This window comes from Thamnophis elegans, unplaced genomic scaffold (assembly GCF_009769535.1).
Source record: "Thamnophis elegans isolate rThaEle1 unplaced genomic scaffold, rThaEle1.pri scaffold_76_arrow_ctg1, whole genome shotgun sequence".
Classification (NCBI taxonomy): Eukaryota; Metazoa; Chordata; class Lepidosauria; order Squamata; family Colubridae; genus Thamnophis; species Thamnophis elegans.
In genome coordinates this window covers 319,141-337,560 of record NW_022473906.1, presented here as the reverse complement: position 1 = coordinate 337,560, position 18,420 = coordinate 319,141, and the positions used below count along the sequence as shown (strand labels likewise).

At 39.8% G+C, this 18,420-nt stretch overlaps 1 protein-coding gene across 1 annotated transcript in view; it reads left to right on the top strand.

The window, feature by feature from the left end:
- The window catches only part of LOC116523631 (phosphatase and actin regulator 1), a 64,635-nt gene extending 46,763 nt beyond the window's left edge, over positions 1-17,872 (top strand). Inside the window, exons 8-11 of the mRNA XM_032238744.1 lie at positions 2,300-2,361; positions 9,707-9,847; positions 10,354-10,430; positions 13,330-17,872. Coding sequence (XP_032094635.1) covers positions 2,300-2,361; positions 9,707-9,847; positions 10,354-10,430; positions 13,330-13,345 — 296 coding nt within the window. The 3' untranslated portion in view covers positions 13,346-17,872. The remainder of the gene's footprint in view (positions 1-2,299; positions 2,362-9,706; positions 9,848-10,353; positions 10,431-13,329) is intronic.
- Positions 17,873-18,420: the final 548 nt, after the last annotated feature.

The window sequence follows — 18,420 nt, the reverse complement described above, 5'->3', positions numbered from 1 at the left end:
GCAGAGCAGCGTGAACATAAATTCCAGCGAAATGACTGGTATTTTGATGCAATTAATAACTGAATGCTAGTAAGAATGTGTCTCAGCATGCATGCTTTGAGAACCAAGCCAACTATATATCTGCTTTCACTCCTCTGTGATCAGTCTTATAAATGCGCTCTTGACAATTACAAGCTGGAATCAGGATGCCCTTGAGATAAACACACGTGATCTTGTCACCTCGAGGCTTCGCTAGCGCAAAGTGTTCTCTGTTGTGCCCCCCCCCTTGTCCCACACAAACACACTCCGAGCCAAAGATAAGTTACGTCATTTAATTAACAGACAGACAGGTCCTTGGCAGCAAACTGGCACAGACAAGCTTGGGCAGCAATAAACACAGATAAGCCGTGGCAGCAATCCAGCCTGCCAAGCTCACAATAATGTTCTCCCACATTAGTTCCTGTGTTGACTTCTGCAAAAGGAGTGTGTGCACAAGCAGTCCTTTTATAGTCTGGAGAGGAGCCTAATGACTACCAGCTGAGTGCAATTACCTCCTGTAACTGCACAACTGTTCCTGACGCCTATTAGCTCTTCGGTGCTGTGCATCCAGGAACAACTCACTGTTGGCGTCCGGATCACTCTCCTTGTCTGCTCCCCACTGGTTCAAGGCCCAGGAGCCTCCTGGTGGCCAACCAGCCTCTCTGCGCCCTGCTCAGAGTTGGAACCCTGTCCAGGGTCCTCCACTCATAGGGCCCCTCGCTGTCGGAGTCTGGTGGCAGCTCCAACAGCTCCTGCTAGGCCACAACAATTCTCTATGGGGCTGACTTTGAAAATAATTCAAAATCTTCAGCTGGTCCAGAACACAGAGGCACGAGCAATGATGGGCATGCCTCACTATGTCTGTGTGACACTTCTGCTCTGCAAGTTGTGCTGGTTGCTACTTCTGGGTGCAATTTAAGGTACTTATCATTACCTCCAAAGCCCTATATGTGTAAGGTCAGTTATTCAATTGACTGCCTCTCTCCCATGATTTCTACCTGGCCAGAGCCTGCCTGTGGAATGAGGCCTCTAAAATCCATGTGGCTCCAACCTGGTTGGCATTCCAAAAAGCCTTGAAAATTTGGCTGTTCTCCCAGATCTTGATTGATGTGGTCCCTTGCTGGGTGTATCTATTATTTTCTCTTTCTCAATGTATATTGTGCCCAGAGCCATCTTGTTTTGTGGGTTGTACTGTTTTTTTTAATATTTTTTTTAAAATTTAAAACAAATACAACATCCTTCTTTACATGCTGTAGAAAGTGTATCAGTTGGTTACAAATAAACTTTCGTGCATCTCTTCCACAGTCAACAAACACAATTCATATTAACTCAAGTATTTTAACTGAAATATTTATACATGTCACCATCATCATATCTCCATTTTCATTTGACTGTAATTGTTTAAGCATCCTTCATCATAAAATATACCAAAATTTAATACATAACCACATACTGGCCTTTCAATTACTATTTCTAAAATCCTCCACTAACACTAAATCCTTATGTCCTATTCTAGCTAAACATCCATAATATTTAATAACAAAGTTTTCTAATCCTCCTTTCCAAATCACTGTTTAAAATTTACGTCCAGTTTCCTTATGTTATACCCATATCTATATATACGTTGTTATTCTTATCCCTCCTTTATTTGACTATATCCTGTATCATAACATTTTCCCCCTAATAATCAAAACTTTAACTGTATCTAACTTGGTTCTTTTTTTTTTTATTAACCTTTATATATAATCCAAATGGATTTCTAATCTTCCTTACATGGGTACCATAAAATATTCATATCCAATTATACTCATCATAACACTACACATTGTATACATTAGTAACATTATCAATTATTTATTTAAACTATATCTATTGTCAATAAATTTCACTAAGTTTAACTAGTTTTAAATTATATTCTTCCATCTATCAACCTTCCATCTATCTTTCCCTAGAAACTCTTCCCTATTGTTTGCCCTGCCAAGATTAATCTATACTTTTATTTGTAGTTAATAAATCTTGAAGTGCAGAGATTGACAATATCTTGGCATTGTACACGATTTCTGTCAAATGCACGCTAACATATAACTATTTATTTATTGAAATCATTTATATAGCTACCCATCTTATAACCAATTCTGGGTGGCTCCCAATTAGAGACTGAAGAATTTGAATATTTTTAAGATGTACAGAAATTTATATCCAAATGAGCAAGGAGCAGTAATCATCCTTTGCCATTTTTTAAAAATGCATGCAAATTTAGAATTTTGTCAATCTTTTCTAGCACGGAATGAGCAAGAGGAACAGGAAGAAAAACGAGAGATCAAGAGAAGATTAACCCGTAAGGTAAGAAATTCCTTTGTTTTGTCCTTTGTGGCAACCTCGAAGCTTTGAAGCAGATATTCTTTACCATATACATCTTTGATGTGTTTGTTTCCTGAAAAGCATATTTTCCAAACACTTTATTCCTTACAAGGAATCCTTGAGGCATTTTCTCTTGATAATAGCTTTGAAGCCCTAAATGTGGATAGAGAAACCAGAAGAGGAAGCCGTCACAAAGCCGTGAGGAATTCAATAAACTGCTTGGAGCTGCAAAAATTGAGGAAAGGTTTTCAAACACTCGAGATGTTGCAAATTGCACACTGGGTTTGGTAAATCAAACTTGTTTTTTGTTTTAATAAGTTCATGCAATGGTGTGTCCCCTATTTTTTTCTTTTAATAGGCATATAGTATGTGTGTTTAAATCCCAGGACAACAAATGATCTTTGCTATTTTTTAGACAGAAAATAAGGGAATAAGGAAAAGTTAGTGAATGTTTTTTGAAAATAAAAGCACTCAATATTAGCCTAAATTTTTGGAATACATACACATCCATGCAGAGACACATACATTTCTGTATCTTTAGTGAAAAAAAGAACAGAAAAGATTCTGATGTATGAAAAATATACAAACTACAAGTTTAACTCATACTTGTGTGTATGTGTGAAGATTTAATTGGAATTATAAATAAGGTTTTGCAGTACTTTGCAGCTCATTCTAAAAAGGCACTTCTTCATATTAGATAGGAGTAAGAATGTGAGAAAGTTCCTGTCTTCAGCTCTTTAAAGCAGATGCATATTTCCCCTGGATTATATGATCCAGATCTCAGCTCTGGTTGGAGATATTCTGGGATACAATATTCCAAACAATCTTCTTCAAAAGGCATTATGGAGCTAACTCTGTCTTTTAAACACACTTTTTAATGGAGAAAGAAATAGAATCAATGGTTGGACAGTGGCTAAATCCAAGATACAATCTAAATCTCCAGTAAAATTCCACCCAAAATGAATGAGAAATTAATGATGGAGGATTGCTCAATAAATATGTCTAGCACCCAAAGTCAAAACGGATGAAAAGATTCAGTAATTTAGTTGCACCCTTTGTTCAGGAACAGTCTATCTCCTCTTCATTGTTTTGTTCATTGTACATTGATTCACACTAAGTGTGCTATGAACACATTATAGAAAAGGTGTTGTATAAACAACTTTTGTAACTGAGGTTTAAGTAGAATCAGTTTACAACATAGCTAAGTAACGTTCTCTGTTGCACTTCTCAAGACAGGTCTATCCCAAAACTTGGTGACTTTTTATGAATTGCGTTGAGTGAATATACATGGTGTGTCAAAACATCAAGAACAAAATACTCAGTTTGACTCTTCCGTTTAGGAGAAGGCAAAGGAAAATTAAAAATGAAGCCATAATGTTTGATATTTTTTTTAATCCAATGCTGGCTTGATTAATTGTAATATTAAATCAGCCATTCACTAATCTGGACACAGATTCTAATAGATAAACTGGCTATTCCAAATCTTTTATCAATCAAAAGGCTATATTTATTAGATTTTTCTTATTTAGCACACTTTTTTTAAAAAAAATGAGAAAGTATATTATAATATACGATAATCATTTTTATTTAAACTCTAGTCTGTGCAATCCATCAACTTCAGGGATGGGTTTCAACCGGTTCGCGGCAGTCCCTGCGAACCGGTTGGTCGGCGAACCCGGAAGTAAGTAACTTCCGGGAACGGCGAAGGGCGCGCCCGCCCGCCTGCGGTCCTTACCCGGTTTTGACGAGTTCTGCGCTTCCACGCATGCGCAGGATGCATACAGCGCCTGCGTGATCCTCCAGGAGCAGCTGGAGCGTCGCGCAGACGCTAGTACGCATGCGTGCACTGCGCGCGTCCATGAGGACACCGCCGGCCCCGTTCCAACCAAACCGGTTGGAACGGGGCGAGAAACCAACCCCTGATCAACTTTAACATTTGCATGTACCTCTATAACCAGCCCGTACCACAACAACAGCTCTCTTCCCTCCCATTTAGAAAACCAAGAAATAGGAAGAAATCAATTGAAGGCCAGCAAATTTTCTTTGCTTCCCTCATATTGGCTCAAATCAGCAGGGAATGTTAGAGATAAAGGGATCTTGAGAGTGGTGTGATTAGCCAGAGGATAGAAAGATTAGAAAGATTAGGTAACAATCTTTCATCAGCCTTTCAGACATAGATGTCACATTTGGTTCACTTGTGGTTCTGATAAAAAGGGAATAGAATTTGGAGTTTGTCAGAATAAGGATCCCAGTTTTATTCCTGTTTGTCTTCTCAGAGCCAATCTGAGCCCTTGCCATCATGTCTTAACCTAAATAGAATGGAGGGGTTTTTTTTTGTTGTATATTAAATTATCTAATGACTGATTCCTGCACTGTGCAGATATAACCCAGCAGAAAATTATAACAATGCACATATGGCCCAGTAGTGGGTTTTAAAAATTTTTAGAACCTCATCTGTAGGTGTGGCCTGCTTTGTGGGAGTGACTTGCTGGCCATGTGACCAGGTAGGAGTGGCTTGCCAGCCATGTGACCGAGTAGGAGTGGCTTGCCCGCCATGTGACTGCTTGGGCATGGCCAACTTGTAAAATGTGGTGAAACTCACTTAACAACGCTCTTGTTTAGCAACCAAAATGTTGGCTCAGAAACTCTGGCATTTGAAGCACGCAAGTCTTAAAGCTGTCAAGTTACCAGACCCTTGCACCCCTAACCCTTTAGAAAAACCCCACCAGGGGTGTTCAAATTTGACAGCTTTAAGACTTGTGGACTTCAACTCCCAGAATTCCTCCTCTCGCGCTTCATCTTGATGATGTGCGGATGGGCAGGGGGAGGGAGTTGGAACCGGTTCTAAATGGCACTGTAGATTTTTGGAACCTCTTCTATAGAAGAGGTTAGAACTGGCAGGAACCCACCCCTGATAGGGCCATAGCACACTGACTGCCCTTAATATGCCTTAAAGTGCTCCTCCTCCTCCTCCTCCTCCTTCCTCTTCTCTTCCTCTTCTGCAGTCCTGTAACCTAAGTCTACTTTTATAGTAAGCTAGTGGTCTTGCTTCGTTTAAATAGCATTCAATGATAAACTCTGAGAAGTCTTGACATTCGATAATAGCCTCAGAACCCTTAACATATAAGCCTTAGTTTATGTTGAAAGTGGGAAAAGAATAGCATTTTAACATGAACAAAGATAGCACAAATCCAATTTACTTTTGCATATTTTGTGCTTATAGTCCTATCTTTGATATTTAAAAAGGGCTTTCAGGGGATTTTTGTTTTACTTATTCAGCTTATGAACAGAATGGAAAATAAATAATCACTGGGTGGTTACCATAGTGGCAACAACAATAATAATAAAAAATGTAGACTTTGATGCAGGCAGTTCAAAGTTACTCAACACTATGAGAAGGAAACCCATTTATAACAAGTGAATTTACAACACCAGGCAAATGTATGTGTGCTTTTTACTTTTATCCTTTGTAGAAGTACAAAGATTTTTTTTAATGTGCATTTTCCAAAAAGGTCAGATTTTCTTTCAGGGTGTAAAACCCAACATTTTCTTGGGGTTCGGTGTGTTTGTGTGTGTGCGCGCGCGCGTGCACGCATGTGTGTGTGAGAGAGTGAAAGAGAAATAGCACATCAATCTGAACATATCAATAAGCAGTCCATAGATCTATTTCTTCTCTTCCATGTAACCTATGAAAACATTCTAGAGCACAGGTGTCAAACTCGCCGAATCGCATTGCCATCACTTGACATTTTGTGACATTTTGTGACATTTTTCCCCCTTTGCAAAGCTGGGGTGGGCCTGGCCTGTGCATGACACATCGGGCCACGGGCCGCCAGTTTGATACCCCTGCCTAGGGGGAATCTGCCTTTAGCTGGAAAACATTTTTATTTGAAAACTCTTTTTTTATATAACAAGTAGCTTCAACTTGTGATTTCTCAGTGGGGATAGAAAGTCAACTACTTTCTCACTAAGCCTACTGATCTTGAGTTGCTGAATGACAAATAGATATAAACCTTTTAGCCCCAAGGTGTAGATCAGTCCAAGAAATCAACTCTATATTAGGATTTAAACTACTTTTATTAAGATTGGCTACAGTAAGAGCATCTTGCCAATCTGATTATAGTTTACCTTACTATCTCCCCTTTTATAATAACGTGGATTAGGGAGGTCTGAAACATTTTTTTCATTCGATTGTTTGGATTTAAGCAAAACCTCTCTCCTCATTGTTTTGGCAACAGATCTCCTCTTTCTCCAATAAGGTCATCATCTCCACTCTCTACATCAGCTATGCTCAAGGATGCTCAGGTTGGAGGTCACAGTAGTGCACAATCAGCCCTATTCGTTCCAGCATTAATTTTTCACCAGACTGCTCCATCTACTAGCAGTAGATCCATTTAAGGCAGAGGTCATTCCATATCTCCTCTCTAACTCAATGTGCATTCCTCTTTCTCTAGGCATATATTACTTTGAGCCCCTAACATTACTGGAATTGTTATAAGACTGGTGAGTCTGGTTATAAGACTCACTTGTAGTGAGATGGGCGGTGAACAAAGTTAAGAAATAAATAAGACTGCAAACTTTGGCTGTTTCTCTGCAGCCTGTGGGGACATTATGTTTTCCATAGGAAGGCTATCTCACCTCATTTACAATTCTCCTACCACCTGAGTTCAATATCAGCATTTCTGATTACATCCAATACGGCATTTGAAACAAATTGCCTGTCTTCATTCCACCAGAGATTTCCTCTGTTGCTCATGGAGCATCCAATATCCTGATGTTACACCTGCATTCTTTATACTGATTTTCCTTCACTGTCCCTTTCCACATTCAGAAGAGTGTCTCTTAATAGCTGCTTAAATCAGACTCCCTTAACCGAGCCAATCAAAAGGGTGTCTGCAGGCAAGTTTTAACTGCTGTGTTACAATGACCACAGAGAATACTGTGCTATGTATGTACCATTGAGTTTTGTTTTTTTTTTTAATTTAAAACCATCCCTTGCAAACAGTGGTGGGATTCAGCCAGTTCGCGCCTATTCAGGAGAACCGGTGGTTAACTTTCTTTTGAATATACTTTTTTATTTTCCATTGTCATAACATACAATCACATGTATACTATTACATAGCCAGTATCCTATTATATTAAGTAGCAATTACATCAGTTCCTCTTGTCATCAACACCCAAAAAGATAAAAACCCATTATTAGCTCTTCTGCTCGCCATACATACACCTCTTTCTTCTACCTCTCTCCTACCTCCTTTCTTCCCTCCAGCATCCTTTCCTACTCTACTTCCCCTTCCTTTCTCCTTCTCCTCTCTCTACATTCCACTCCTCCTTATCCTCCTCATCTTCCCCCCTTACCCTCTCCTATCCCTCTCTTCCCATCTTTCTTCTCCCTTCTGTTTCCCACTCTTCCTCTCATTGGTATATTTCCGCTTCTGAGCAAATTCCAATCTATGTTGATGGCATTTATACTTCCATAACAATATACTTAACATATCCTAGTTTTAAAGAAAAAATAAGAGAAGACAGTATACATGTGCAATCATATTACATTAAAATCTAACCTCCCCCCTCCCCCCTCCCCCCCAACACCCCCCCCCCAGCCAGTTAACTTTCTAAGCAGTTCAGAGAACCGGTTGCTGGAAGAAATCTTTTGTTTTTTCCCCACTTTACAGGGCTAATCCTGTAAGGAAGGCAGGAAGGAAACATTCTGGTGTTGTTTCTAGCCTAACCTTTATTGCTCTGCTTACAGAAACTGCCTCTCTCGTTAACCCTTGTTACATTGTAACAGCTAAGGCGAAGCGCCCATCGATGTGAGTTGGCCATGCCTACCCAGTCACATGACCAGCGAGCCCCGCCTACCCAGCTGGTCATTAGGGCAGAGACCCAGTTGTTAAGTTATTTGAATCCCACCACTTCTTGCAAACCAGCAGAAGGTCTGGATAGCCTCGTTGTCTTTGATTTGGAATTGTCCCAGGTTTTTCGATCCGTACTGTCTTTTTATTACCAGAGGAAAAAGTAAAGATGAATAGCTTTTGGGTGGATAACACACACAAAAACATTCTAGCTGAAAGGAGCTGCCTCTTTTGATACTCTGACAGAGAAAGAGTGAACAAGAAGAGAGAAAGAATCTGGATAAGTCTAAAAGAGGGAAGAAAAGCAGAGGAGAGTTTTCCTCAGAAAAGGAGGAGTAGAAATTCAGATTATTTTACAAGGGTTTTTAAATCAGGCTATCCACTACATATGATCCTGGGGCTCACACCCCTTTATTTGAGGTTGTGTCTTCCTCATCCCACTATGCATGATATACGGTTTTCTCTAATAATTAAACAGCAAATAATAGTTCCGAGGAAATACAGGGAGTCCTTGACTTACAACCATTTGTTTAGTAACCATATGAGGTTACAACTGTTCTGAAAAAAGTGACTTATGACTGGTTTTACACTTATGACCACTGCAGCATCCCCATGATCACATCATCTTAAATTCGTACCAATTATCTGGACATACCTTTAACAATCTTTGGACCATTATGTTATTATCCACTTTTAATGTCAGCACTTTTTAATTATATTTTAATGTTAGTATTTTTTAATATAGTGTAAAAACTAATGTGTATTGCTGGTCTTTGACCGTAATAAAGATTTTACTTACTTACTTACTTACTTACTTACTTACTTACATCATCTAAATTCAAACACTTGGCAACTGTCATGTATTTATGACAGGTGCATTGTTCTGGGGTCATGTGATTACCGTTACAAACGTTCCCGGACAGCTTTTGACAAGCAAAGTCAATTAGGGGAGGACCGCTGGATTTGCTTAACGACCGCATGATTTACTTAAACTGCAGTGATCCACTTAACTGTGGCAAAAAGATCATAAAATGAGGCCCAACTCAATTAACAATTGTCTCATTTAACAATGGAAACTTGGGCTTCCATTGTGGTCATAAGTCGAGAACTACTGGTAAAATTAACTTAGAGCCGAGGTGGCGCAGTGGTTAGGGTGCAGTACTGCAGGCCACTTCAGCTGACTGCTAGCTGCAGTTCGGCGGTTCAAATCTCATCGGCTCAAGGTTGACTCAGCCTTCCATCCTTCCGAGGTGGGTGAAATGAGGACCCAGACTGTGGGGGCGATATGCTGACTCTGTAAACCGCTTAGAGAGGGCTGAAAGCTCTATGAAGCGGTATATAAGTCTAACTGCTATTGCTATTGAAAATAAAGCAGCCTTTCCTTGATGGCTCTTTTGTTTAAGACATTTGGAAATGTCTGCTGGAAAGAAGAACATTTTGGATATTCTTTTCCTATTTTGCTCTTCCTACAGCTAAGTCAAAGGCCTACGGTGGAAGAGTTGAGAGAGAGGAAAATCCTCATCCGTTTTAGTGATTACGTAGAAGTGGCAGATGCTCAGGACTACGACAGACGGGCAGATAAACCATGGACAAGGCTAACAGCTGCTGACAAAGTAAGTAGGACAAGCCTCAGAAACAGCCAGGAAGCTGAAGAAACATCTCAGATATTTTTGGAGGGAACCAGTAACCAGAGGATGTAGTGAAATTTATTTAATGTGGCAGTGACTTCAACATCATCCTTGCTGGTTGAAAGTTCATAAGACCTACCCAAGAGGAGCCAGAATTGTATGGTGTTTCTTTTTCCCCTCTCCTTTCTTTTTACCATTTTTTTTCGTTATTTTTTAGTTCTAGTTTTTTTAGTTAATTTTGTTATCATGCACTTGCATAATAACTCTGGTTGGTTCCACACAAGCCTACATTTCCTCATTTATTGACATGTATACGAGTGTGGTGGGTGTCTCTTCCACCTGAAATCCTCTTCCCCGTGGAAGAGTGACACGTGACGCGAAACTATCTTCCACAACCTCACCTTAGCAGCAGAGTTCAGCTGTTCCTCGTGTAGTTTACTCACATATTTCTTTTCAGCTGGGCTAATCGCTTACTCTTTTGTCCTACGCAGGCAGCAATTCGCAAAGAGCTAAATGAATTTAAGAGCACTGAAATGGAAGTTCATGAGTTAAGCAGGCATTTAACAAGGTAAGATAATACTCTTTTAAATAAAAGTTCTTAAAAACCACCCTATTCCTATATCTTACTTATTTATCTTATTAGCTAGATTTTTCTCCTGCTCAAAGCAGCGTATGTAGTCCTTTTTCCTCCCATTTTATTTCCATTTGCAACAACCTCTGAGAAAGGCTAGGCTGAGAGATGCAGACCAGTGGTGGGTTTCAAATTTTTTTAGAACCTCTTCTGTAGGTGTGGCCTGCTTTGTGGGAGTGGCTTGCCAGCCATGTGACTGGATGGGAGTGGCTTGCCAGCCATGTGACTGGGTGGATGTGGTAAAATGTGGTGAAACTCACTTAACAACGCTCTTGCTTAGCAACCAAAATGTTGGCTCAGAAACTCTGGCATTTGAAGCACACAAGTCTTAAAGCTGTCAAGTTACAAGACCCTCGCACCCCTAACCCTTTAGGAAAAAAACCCCAGGGGAGTTCAAACTTGACAGCTTTAAGACTTGTGGACTTCAACTCCCAAAATTCCTCCACTCGCTCTTCATCTTGATGATGTGCGGACGGGCGGGGGGAGAGATCTGGAACCGGTTCTAAACGGCACTGTAGATTTGTGGAACCTCTTCTATAGAAGAGGTTAGAACTGGCAGGAACCCACCCCTGATTCATACACAGACAGACTCAGAATCACCCAGGGTGTTGTCATGGCTGAACGTGGGCAATCAGACCTATTTCAACATTATTATTGTTCAATAATACTCAATATTATTAACCAATATTAACATAGTGAATGATCTCCTCGGGTTCTTTTCTACTTGATAATTGTATATACAGGGAAGAAACATAGCTAAATTCTTGAAAGAATCTTTCATTTCCATTTCCAGCGATTGTCAGAATGCCCCAAAGATGCCACTGCTGAATTTTGCTTTTGTACTACTCTTAATAAGCAGAAATAAAAACCTTGCATTTCTTTATAAAAAAAAGAAAGGCATAGATTCCTGATAAGGAGAAGAGAGGAGGAAGAGGTAGTTTTTTGGAGGGTATGTTACAACCTGGAGTCAGAAGAATCTCACTGTGAAAAATTTATTATGTACAGCAATCGAGAGATATGTAAATAAAGTGGGATACAGTATAAATGATACTTTGAAGAGAACTGCTTCCTATTTACCTAATCTTCACAACAGTTCCACATCATACGACACTTCTGAGTTTCCCTTTTCTTGTTTCTCATCTGAGCCCCCAGATATTTTTTTTCACCTGACAAAAATAACGCCACAAATCCTTCTACCGTTAAGTTCATGGTAGAGTTAATGTCCTGCCTTCCAATTCAACGGTCTCTTAGAGCTTGGCATCCATCAGTTATGTTGGGACTGCTGTCCGGGAGTTATAGAAATTACAGCTTCAAGTTATATAGAATGTGTCAGGCTGGGAAACATTATTTTGTGTGTGATATTTACATTAGTGCTATCTGTACTCTCATGTCCTCTATTGCAGCTTGCTGAACAAGTAATTTTTTTTCTATCACATGGGGATCGATCAGGGGTGGGTTTCAATCAGTTCACGGCAGTCCCTGGGAACCGGTTGGTCAGCGAACCCGGAAGTAAGTAACTTCTGGGAACGGCGAAGGGCCCACCCGCTCGCCCGCGCTCCTTACCCGGTTTTGACAAGTTCTGTGCTTCCACGCATGCGCAGGACGCATACAGCGCCTGCGCGATCCTCCAGGAGCAGCTGTAGCATCGCACAGATGCTAGTACGCATGCGTGCACCGCGCACGTGCACGAGGACGCCGCCGGGCCCGTTCCAACCGAACCGGTTGGAACGGGGCGAGAAACCCACCCCTGATGGGGATTATATAAAGGTATACTGTTATCAAATAGACAATCAAGAATGTAAATGAATTATGATTTACTGGAAAAAAAATAATACTAATTGTAACTGAACATATACTGTACAATGAAAGTGAGGTATTTAGTTATACTAGATGAAAAATCTGAGATGGTAAATGTTATTTGAGAATATGGATGTTAAAACACCTGTAACCAAACGACATGCTGTATGTGATGATGCTTTTTTTGTGTGTGGGTTTTTTCCTTTTTGTTTCGCTTTTTTATTGTTGTGTGTATGTGTTGTCTATGTAATAAAAATGTATATTTAAAAAAAAAGTAATTACTGGGAATCAGCCCTCTCTATGATCTGATAGTTTATTGTCAACCATTTTCTGAGGCAAGTACATCGCCACATATTTTATTTAAAGTAGGGGTCTCCAACTTTAAGTCTTGTGGACTAACTACCAGAATTCCTTAGCCAACATGGCTGCTGAGGAGTTGGAGTCAGAGGTGGGTTCCTATCAGTTTGCACCTATTCGGTAGAACCGGTTCGTCAAATCTACCGAACCAGTTAGAAGAGGTTCCACCAGCGGACCCGGAAAGCAGGCCACATCTACAGAAGAGGTTCCAAAAATTTTTGAAACCCACCACTGGTTGAAGTTCACAAGTCTTAAAAGTTGCCAAGTTTGGAGACCCTTGACTTAAAGCACTATAGTAAATAAATCCCCCTCCTCTTTTTAAAAAGAGCCAAGGTGGCGCAGTGGTTAAATGCAGCACTGCAGGCTACTGCTAGATCAGCAGGTCAGCGGTTCAAATCTCACCGGCTCAGGGTTGACTCAGCCTTCCATCCTTCCGAGGTGGGTAAAATGAGGACCCAGATTGTTGGGGGCAATATGCTGACTCTCTGTAAACCGCTTAGAGAGGCCTGAAAGGCCTATGAAGCGGTATATAAGTCTACTGCTATTGCTGCTATTGCTATAAAAAATTACTACAGGTTTTTTTTATTTGGTTGGTTTTGTCACTGATTCTTCTGAGTATGGGTGCTAATGCTGGTAGTAATCTATCTCATTTGTCTGGGCTTTTTCTTCTTCACTGTTTTAGGTTTCACAGGCCATAGGAACGGAATATGCTGCCATCTTGAGAGCAAAATGGAAAAAGAACCATAAGTGCTGATGTCATTCATTTCTCTGTTACGTACAGTGGTAAATCTTCTGAACTGAACTAAAAACCTATGAAAACATGCAGGAAATGTGAGTTTTCTCATCCTGGGAATAACTTCCTCGTACAATCTGTTGGCACAACATTCGGCAACTGAGGCTATCTTGGCAAGAATCATCCCTGGAGTTGGCACACTTATATTTTAAATGCTGCTGTATGGAGCCCCCAAGCCATTTGTTCACATTAGTGGTCTTTGTTTTTCGATCCCGTCAGTCCTCTTTCATCTCTGAAGGAAGCTGAGGCCCTTGGTATTTGGCACTGACAGAAGTTCTGCTGGACACGAAGTCACTGTTCTGGAACAACGTTTCTACCAAACATTTCATTCTGTGTGGAGCACCTTAGATGGGGTGAGCTGGGGAAATGGAATGGATCCATCTCTCTTTGACTTTCCAAACCCCACCACCCCGGGAAGATCTTCGGCTGACTGGTGGGCTACTCTTCGATTTCTACAGGACCAAGAAAGATTCTCCACCCTCCATTTCTCTTCTTCAAATGATTCTTTTGCTGCAATGTTTTGGAAGAGTTCAAGATTGGAGAACTTTGTCATCGCACGCTTATTTTCTACAGTGGAACGTGTCACACTGCCTTCTGCCCTGCTGGCTATTTCATGTTTCATATGGTCCTGTGTAGCAGTTCGATAGCCTAGCGTGTCCTGGCGTGGCCTGTCAGCTTTACATAGGTTTTTCCAATTCACTAATGTGCAGGACAGAAAAGGCACGAGTTAAAGAGAACACTAATTATGCTGTATGCTTGGATGTTGATTTTTGTTTTCTTCTTTTAACAGGAGGGATTTCTATTCTTCAAAGTGCTTCTTGGTATAAATAACTAAATATGCTGTTGTGAATGGCTCAGTCTTAAATTGAGAAACAAAGCATTTGGCAAAAGGCTAGAGATGTGCTATTGTTATTATTTATCATCATATTTTATAGTTTATTTTATGATATTGGTCTTCTTTTAATAAGAATACCTTTGCACATTGGAAAGGATTATGAAGCCACTGTATCAAAACACTTTGGTGATGTCTACTAAGATCTACATCTAGTTCAGATTAAACATCTCTGACTATGCCTTTTAGGTTGAAACGTTGCCATCTTGAACGTTTTGCCCATCCATGCAAATCACTATAGATATGGCAGCTTTAATTCTCAGACCTTCGCTGGTGTAAGATTATAATCTGAGATCTAAATGTGGTTGTACTTAGAGGAGACTGTTATACTGAATAGGTCTTAAATAGACAATAACTTAAGTACTGTTTCAGTGGGGTCTCCTCTAAAGTGAGGGCTACTTAAGTTCAGGTGATTTCAGTGGGCTTCATCTATTTAGGATTAAATCAAAAGAGTGGTTGGATTGATCAATTTTCTTTGAGAAAACATGTATATGGAAGCACATTTTAATGGGTGACTGCAATGATTCAGGTTCTTCTCCAAACTAAAACCTGGGTCACCGTAGTGCCCATTACAATCCTCACTGAATATGTGATTAAGCTAGACTAAGAAAATCCATTTTTTCTTACACAGATTGGTTTTGTCTAGTTATGTTACTCTGGGTATAAGAAAAAAAAGGAGATGAAATAATAGAGTACTTTGTTTTTAGATAAAAGTACATGTATTGGTTTTTTTTTATTTAAAAAATGCAAAAAAATAAATAAAGAGATTACGACACCACCAGTGGTCAGCAGATGAAGTAGGCTGGGTGAACCGCTAGGACTGTGGAGATGGGATGGTAGTGAAAATGTTAATTTATTTGCCTGGTTTGCACAGAGCAAATCTATAGCAGATAAACTGTTTTTTTTTACACCTTGAAAACACTCATTTTAACATAGCCAGTTTTCATCTGTCATAGTTTCATAGCATTATGAAATAATGGAGACCTGCTTGCCCACCATACCAGCTTTACAGTCCACCAATCCTTGAGTGAAGCTCCTCCCCATTGTTCAAAGACTTATTCTTACCACCACCACGGATTATCTTTTTCTTTCTTTCTTCCTGAGAAGAATTAATGGGTTACAGAACTGATCCTCTCTGCACATCTGAATTTCCAGATGACTTTAATTTCACTTTGCTGATAATCCAGGTAGTTCCTGTCTCTTTACCTATGAGGAGTAAAAGACCAGGACCATACATGAAGGTTGGATTGAACTGCTAAAAGCCCATGCATAAGAATCTTCTCCACTAATGGTCAGCACCATTACGTTAGTTAGATGAGGGTCAATGGACTTAGTTCATTTGAACTGTGTAGGGATTCTAGGCTGAGCCCCCTTTTCACTCTGCCCCCAGGTACTGCCATTCCTTCTCTTGAATCATCTTCCATAAAAGTGAAAGCATTTTTGTCCATGTTAGAAGACCCAAGGAATAGTAACTCGATATTTTTTTTATGCAGGTGTATGGGTGGAATCAAGAAATGGGGCATAACTAATTCATACAATGGAACTGTATGGTGTAGCTTATCAAAATGGAGGGTTGTTTTGCTTTCTGCATACAAATACTTTCAGGTTTTTGTGTGCAAAATATTTTATTCCAATCCTTACCATCCATACAAGCAAATTGTTGAATTGGACAAAACTATCCGTTTTCAAAAAGTCAAAAGTTATCAGCTGAGGTCCCACCCACTCAATGTTTAAATAACTTGATTATTCCCTAAAGCTCTTTGGTGAAAAATAGCTTATTTTTGAAGACCAAATGGTGTTTATTCTTTCTAAAGCACAGTCAGCTGTTTCTCCTACAGAGTCAGCTGAAACATAGAGTTATACGCCACTGCTATGCCAAATTTAACTATTTTCACCAGTAAAATCTATGGATAAAAACAAGCTATTGTTGTTGCCCTACTCCCATTCATTTCACCAGGGCTTGAGTAGGATGTATTTTGTTTAAATGGAGAGAGGCAGTCTTTTTCCTAGCATATTCAGTTTATTTCTAAGCCTCTGTTGTCCACATGAAGCTCTCAGACATCTATTTTCTACTCTTGGAGGAAGCATTCCCCCCACTTAATCTCTATGAAAGAACAAGGATTGTAAATCTTGCAAAAGGCACACAGGGCTGCATGTCAGTCCCGCATAGAACTTGATTAGGCAGCTTAACTTAATGGTTGCAGGACTAGAAATGAGGATTCCAGTTGCTCTCCCAAGTTATTCTGAAACCGGTACATTTCCCAGGTCCTTTTCCCGTCAAAATGAATGTACATAGTTTTGTCTTTGTATAGGAGTGAATGTGGTGACAGTCGAGACTGTGATCTTCCAGTATTGTAATTTAACAGATTATGGCTGTATGGAAAACGATGATGATAAAATGTAAATATCTAGAAAAAAACACTAAAGTGAATCTCTACATCTAGAGTTTCAATTTGTATATACTGAAACTGCATGGTATTTAAATTGTCTTGGATGTATGCAGTTTCTTTAAAAAAAAGTTTCAAAGAAAAAATGTTTTGGTTTTCTTTCTTCTGTCTGTTACATGTTCAGAGACACCCAGGAGTCAAAAACTAAGCCGCAGAGAGAGCAATACTTATATCAGAGGATCAAACGAAGCTCCGGGGAAGTCTTCCCCGTCCTTTGAAGAACTGCATCTTGTCCACCTACGTAGAATGCTACCAGTTGTCTTGATGTCCGGTTTATGGACTCCCTGGAGGCCTTTATGGTGGCTCCAAAACCCATCAACCGATTTGGTCATTGGTTTTGGAGATTAAGCAAATCCCATTTGCCTTCTTTACATTTTAGTGGGGGTTTTCTCATTGTTTCTCATTGTTTCCAGTTCTTCAGAAATCATAGCTATGGTTTTAATTCAACAGAAAAAAAATTGCAGCGATTATTTTGTCAAATTCTGCCAAGTGTTTTCTTTTAGTACTTTCTCTTAGCCCTGGACAGTTATTGATTGAAGAGGGCATCACTGAATTAATTACACTCCACGAAGCAAGCCGTTCCATCCTTCATCTTTGTATGCAAAACTCAGTGATGAGTTTTCCTCTTAACATTCACATGGTAATATTTGACTTCTGAACATTGTGTAAAAAAAACTTATGAGAGCTCTTTCTACACTAATCTAAAATAGGTTTGTTCAGGTGAAAACCTTTGCAGAACATTAAAGAGAACAGCCTGCCTCTGAAGAAAGATTTGAATTTCACTAGTCTGGCACCTTATTTTTAAATAGCATTTCACGCTTGACACAGTGAGGATTCTTGCACTGCTGTGGAACAAAATAAAATTTGAAGAAGGGATCAAGCCATTACGAGAAGTCATTTGTTGCTCACAGTCAATGTTACTGTAATCATAAAAGTAGTCTGCATTTTAAACATATGAATGGAAAGGCAATACATTTATTTCAAATAATAAAAATGAATCCACTCTATTAGGAATTGCTGATGACCAGAGGATTAGTGGATCCATTGTGGTGCAGTGGTTAGAATGTAGTATTGCAGGCTCACTCTGCCCACTGCTAGGAGTTCAATTCCAACTGACTCAGCTTTCCATTCTTCCAAGGACGGTTAAGGACGAGGACCCAGATTGTTGGGAGCAATATGCTAACTCTGTAAACTGCTTAGACAGAGCTGTAAAGCCTATATATCTAAGTGCTATTGCTATATCTGATATTCAAACTCCGATCCCATTTCCTCTGTTGGTTTAGCAGCTTGGTAATTTCTGCTGCCAGAATCCATCTTCTGGGGTGGGATAAGGGATAATTACCTCATTTGGTATACGTTTAGTCTTGGCATGAGAGGAAAAATGCAGTCACTTCCAATGCTGCCTTTATCGAAATAAAAAAGTTCAAATAATTTATATAATGCCCTTTCCTTGCGGCATAGGATAGTATACAATACAATACAATAGCAGAGTCGGAAGGGACCTTGGAGGTCTTCTAGTCCAAATGGCTATCCAACATCTTAAAGACTTCCAGTGTTGGGACATTCACAACTTTTGGAGGGAAGCTGTTCCACTGATTAATTGTTGTGTCAGGAAATTCCCCCTCATTCTAAGTTGCTTCT